The following is a 6,000-nucleotide window of genomic DNA, read 5'->3' on the forward strand; positions in this document are numbered from 1 at the left end:
AAAACAATAGATTGGATGCCAGTAGGGTTGTCCCGATTCTGAGCATTTGCCCGAGTACTTGTACTCGGGCAAATGCTCCGATACTTCACCCGATACCTGGGCAGTCAGGGTGATCAGTGCGGTGGGAGAGTTACAAGCACTGATCACCCGGTAAAGATTTGAAAGTCTGACAGGCAGCCCGTTTCTCCGCTTCTTTATTACTGTTTCATTAAATTGTTGTTATGTGGGGTTTTTTTTCTACAATAAAATATTAACCACTTCACACCCGGGCCAATTCTGACATTTCTCTCCTACATGTAAAATTCATAATTTTTTTTGCTAGGAAATTAATTAGAAGCCCCAAATATTATATATGTTTTTTTTTAGCAAAGACCCTAGAGAATACAATGGTGGTCATTGCAACTTTTTATCTCGCACGGTATTTGAGCAGCAATTTTTCGAACATGTTCCTTTCAGAAAAAAAGTGTGATGCTTAAAAAAAAAAAAAAAAACAGTAACGTTAGCCCAATTTTTTTGCATAATGTGAAACCTGAAGATACGCCGAGTAAATAGATGCTTCAAAATTGCACGCGCTTGTGGAATGGCGCCAAACTTTGGTACTTAAAAATCCCCATAGGCAGCGCTTGAAATTTTTTTTTACTGGTTACATGTTTTGAGTTACAGAGAAGTTCTATAATTATTGCTCTTGCTCTAACGTTTGCGGTAATACCTCACTTCGCTTCTGCATATGAGCTCACAGGGACAGTGGCGCTTTAAATTATTTTATTTTTTTATTGTTAATTTTACTTTTATTTTTTTAGTTTGACACTTTAAATTTTTTTTTTTTTTTTGACCACTTTTATTCCTATTACAAGGAATGTAAACATCCTTTGTAATAGGAATATGGCATGATCGGACTTCTTTACAGTGAGATATGGGATCAATGAGACCCCACATCTCACCTCTAGGCTGGGAAGCCTAAAATAATTTATTTATTTTTTTAAACGATCACAGCTTCCCAGCCAAGGCGGCGCTGTTTTTTTTTTTTTTTTTTTTTTTTTTTTTTTTTTATATATGCAGAGGCCTGGCGTGATGTTATAACATCCGACCTCCGAACGATCATAGAGACTCCGGTGACCATCTGGTCCGCTGATAATCTCTATGATCACCATTCGGGGCCGGTGGATCCTGTGTCCGATTTGAGTCTGTAGAAGCACCGGAGGGAGGGGGGAGGCATCCCCTCCTGCTGCCCATAAGAATGATCAAGCGGCGGAACAGCTGCTATGATCATTCTTATGGTGTAGGGAATCACCGGCTGAAAAGGCAGATATCTGAATGATGTCTGTAGATACAGGCATCATTCAGATATAACCCCGGAAAGTCAAGGACGTCCCAGGACAGCCCTCCGGCGCAAAGTTATTAATTCAATCATAGTGTCCTAATTGGCTTTCTTGGGAGAACTTTTTTCTCCCTTTTTTTGCAAATAAAGTTTGGGGTGGTTGCCACTTTTTTTGTACAGTAACCCCCAGCTCTGCTGATCCCTTGTTCAGTAGTAATCCCAGCTCTTGTGATCCCCCCCGCTCAGTAGTAGGCTCCAGCTCTTGTGATCCACCGCTCGGTACATAGTTACATAGTTAGTGAGGTTGAATAAAGACACCAGTCCATCCAGTTCAACCTGAGTGTCTACAATTGTCCCTATCCCTGTACATTGCACACTCACATCAGTCCCTACCCTCAAGGAGCCCACAATCCAAGGTCCCCATTCATATACTAGGGCCAATTAACCTACCTGCATGTCTCTGGAGTGTGGGAGGAAACCGGAGTACCCGGAGGAAATCCACGTAGGCACAGTGAGAACATGCAAACTCCAGGCAGGTAGTGTCAAGGTTGGGATTCGTACCAGCGACCTTTTTTACTGCTAGGCGAGAGTGCTAATCACTACACACCTGTGCCGCCCTAGGTAGTAGGCCCCAGCTCTGCTGATTTCCCCCCCGCTCGGTAGTAGGCCCCAGCTCTGCTGATGCCGTGCCGCTTAATCCTCTCTCTGGCCCATGCTCACTTTCTGCTATAACGTTCCCATGTTACACACCATGTGTTCCATCTACTAGTTTGCTCACCTTCCTGCTGCTCCTCTTTGCATACCAGGTGGGACATCTGCACCAGAAGCTTCCAGAATAAATGCACGTGAACCAGAAGTGACTGCTGATGGAGTCTTTCCAGTTCCCTTTTTGGTTTCCCAGTGCATCCTGGAATATCTCATACCTTCAACATCTCCAAAGCAAAGCTCACACTGAATAAAAGCCTCTTGAACGCTGCAGGTGCTGTTCACGAGCTTTGTCATAGACTTCTATGGAGGCTTTGGAGATGCTTTGAAGCACCAAGAAAGCGAGATGGAGTATACTTTTTGAAGCAAAGCAAACACAACATGTAAACAGGACTGTAGCTTACTATTTTATTTAGTAACGGGTGCTTTGATTGTCATTCAGAGTGCTTTAAAAAAGCATGTCCAATGCCACACTTTGAAGCAAGTGTAAACGAGCCCTCGCAATGAACTTTACATTTTAATTATGTAAACTTTCATTTTTTCCATTAGATATGAAGGAACCTATCTTCGAACACCAGTTCCCACCAAGATATCATCCGCCACAGAAAAAATTTCCTCATGGTCAGCCTCTTAGATACTTGGACAGATACCGGAACTCGGATGAACCCACCTATGGAGTTTATTGATACATAAATGGTTCTCAGGGAATAACTTTTTTTTGTAATGCCATGCACAATAACTCATAAAATGATGGCTGTTCTGCATGTCCCATGACTCTGTTATTTTAATGTTCTAAAGCCGGGGCCAGCAACCTCTTTCCACTTAAGGACTGGATTCAATGTATGTAAATGCATGGAGGGACGCATTCACCTGCTAATAAATGAAGATAATAATCCTAACATAGTCATAATAACAGTACAGATTTACCTCACTTTAGGGTGCTTCACTAATACAAAGCCAGTTCACCCTGAGGGAGTATGTGGCTAGGGATTCCGATTTTACTGCCCCATCCCCCATCCTGGCACCCAAGGGTGGCTGACGTCAGCCAGCATGGTCTGGAGATGGGGTTCCTGTCCCCAGGTGTGATAGGGTCCCCCATTGCAGTGTCCTCTGTTCCCATTAACATCACTCCCATAGTGTCCTATGCCCCCTCCCCCCATAGCAAGTTTCCTGTGACCCCCAAAGCAGTGTCCTCTGTCCCTGAACCCCCCTCCCCCACATGTAGTGACCTCTGCCCCCATAGTGTCCTCTGCACCTCACCCCACAGACACAAAAACGCTCTCTATGTAGGTATAACTCTCCTACCTTACACAGGTTTAGAGCACAGCAGAAAGCAGCTGGTATCACAGGGCTGGATGGGGGCAGGAACTGCTGAAGTTAACTTTTTATATCAACAGGCTAGTGATTGGTTGTTGGAATCGCCCAGCAACCAATCACCTGCTGTTTAATGTAAAAAGTTAACTTCAACGGTTCTCGCAAACATTTCCATGGGCCGGGTGTCCGTGAATTAATGATGGTCCCGGACAATTAGTGGTGGCGGGACAGGTGCCACCGACCCCTGGTCTAAAGCTTCTAAAACTATGTTACCAGATATCAATGTGGATCTAAGATTATGCCTGTACAAAAACATCATTACAAAGCAATAGAGATCAAATACATATTTTCCCTTTTTAGACTAGAGCTATACAGACTGGTTTTTATTCTCTTGCTAAGAAGTGTTTTAACCCTTTCGTTGCCAGACCCTGTGCTCCATTTTTTACACTCAGGTGGCCAGGCCATTTTTGCAATTTTTCCATCGTTTTTTTTTTTTTCCCTTACAGCTTTCAGAGTTAGTTAAAGACCCCCCAAACCATATATTTTCTGAAAGCACGTGACCAGTAGAATGCAAATAAGGTGCTACTGATTTTCAGGGCACAATGATATTTGTGCAAATATTTATCAAAACTATTTAGTTAAAAATGCACTAAAATCATTATTCGCAGATAAAAACGCAGTACATTTTACAAAATCCCTACTGAATATAAAAGCTTAACCTGTATTAAGTAAATAAACAACAAATATTTGTAATTTTTACATTATGCCTTTTTGCAAAATGGTGAAAACCAAACATACATAAACATTTAACCACTTCAGCCCCGGAAGATTGTACCCTCTTCCTGACCAGAGCCCTTTTTGCGATTTGGCACTGTGTCGCTTTAACTGACAATTGCACGGTTGTGCGACGTGGCTTCCAAACAAAATTGCTGTCCTTTTTTTCCCCACAAATAGAGCTTTCTTTTGGTGGTATTTGATCACCCCTGCGGTTTTTATTTTTTGCGCTATAAATAAAAAAATTGACAATTTTGAAAAAAACGCATTATTCTTTACATTTTGCTATAATAAATATCCCCCAAATATATATAAAAAACATATATTTTCCTCAGTTTAAGTCGATATGTATTCTTCTACATGTTTTTGTTAAAAAACAAAATCACAATAAGCGTTTATTGATTGGTTTGCGCAAAAGTTATAGTGTTTACAAAATAGGGGATAGTTTTATGGCATTTTTATTAATAATTTTTTTTTTACTAGTAATGACAGCGATCTACGATTTTTATCGTGACTGCGACCATTATGGAGACACGTCGGACATTTTTTACACATTTTTGGGACCATTGTCATTTATACAGCAATCAGTGCTATACAAATACACTGATTCCTGTGTAAATGACACTGGCAGGGAAGGGGTTAACCACTAGGGGGCCGGATGAGAGTTAAGTGTGTCATGGGGCGTGTTTCTATCAGTGGGGGGCGTGGCTAAATGTGACACGTCGCTGATCTCTGCTCCCAATCACAGGGAGCAGAGATCAGTGACACTGTCACTAGGTAGAACGGGGAGATGCTTGTTTACATTAGCATCTCCCCATGAGACGATCGCGGATATCCCTGCGGCGATCGAGTCTGTGTGACCCGACTCATGGAGGTCCTGGCCCGCGCGTGCGCGCCGCCACGGCAAATTTAAAGGGACGTACCTGTACTCCCATTTGCCTGTGTGTGCCATTCTGCCGACGTACGTCAGCATGTGCCGGTCGGGAACCGGTTAAATAACCACATTTCTCTAAAAAATCGGGAGGTTTTCATTGTTTTCTCACAGCTTTCAGAGTTTGTTAAACCCCCCAAATCATATATTTTCTGAAAGCATAGGACCCGTAGATTAAGAAGAAGGTGCTACTGATTTTTAAGGCCCCACGATATTTGCATAAATGTTTATCAAACTAATTTCACGTAATTATTTCTAATATCTTAGCAGATATAAACAAAGCAAATTTTACAAAATTCCTGCTAAATTCTTACTAAATCTAAAATCTTAACCACTTCAATACAGGGCACTTATACACCTTCCTGCCCAGACCAATTTTCAGCTTTCAGCGCTATTGCACTTTGACAATTGCACGGTCATGTTACTCTGTATTCAAACTCATTTTTTATCATTTTTTTCCCACAAATAGAGCTTTCTTTTGGTGGTAATTGATCACCTCTGGGATTTTTATTTATGGCTAAACAAATAAAAAAGACTAAACATTTAAAAAAAAAAAAATACATGTTTTTTTTTTTTGTTTGTTACAAAACTTTGTAAATGGGTAAGTTTTCTCCTTTACTGATGGGGTTGCACTAACGGGCAGTGATCAGGCAGCACTGATGGGCACCGATGGGGTACAACTGATATGCTGCACTGATAGGAAACACAGATGGGCACTGAATTGTGGCACTGATAGGTGGCACTGATGTACACTAATGGATGGTACTGATGGACATCACTGGCATCCATTGTGGGCACTGATTGTTATCCCTGATGGCCATGGATGGCACACCTGGTGGTGACTAGTGGTGGGCATCCTCGGGGGGGGAGCTGCACTGATAGACAATCAGCACAGACCCCCCCCCCCATCAGAGGAGCAGCCGATCGGCTCTCCTCTACTCACGCCTGACAGACACTG

General features: G+C 42.2%; 1 protein-coding gene across 1 annotated transcript in view; it reads left to right on the forward strand.

Annotated features, from left to right (window-relative positions):
- MRPL38 (mitochondrial ribosomal protein L38) overlaps positions 1–2,787 on the forward strand; it is a 70,079-nt gene extending 67,292 nt beyond the window's left edge. The window contains exon 9 of the mRNA XM_077459369.1: positions 2,573–2,787. Within this exon, the coding sequence (XP_077315495.1) occupies positions 2,573–2,709 (137 nt within the window). The 3' untranslated portion in view covers positions 2,710–2,787. The remainder of the gene's footprint in view (positions 1–2,572) is intronic.
- Positions 2,788–6,000: the final 3,213 nt, after the last annotated feature.

This window comes from Lithobates pipiens, unplaced genomic scaffold (genome assembly GCF_037356315.1).
Source record: "Lithobates pipiens isolate NorthernLeopardFrog02 unplaced genomic scaffold, aLitPip1_a1.2 Scaffold_28, whole genome shotgun sequence".
NCBI classification, from domain to species: Eukaryota; Metazoa; Chordata; class Amphibia; order Anura; family Ranidae; genus Lithobates; species Lithobates pipiens.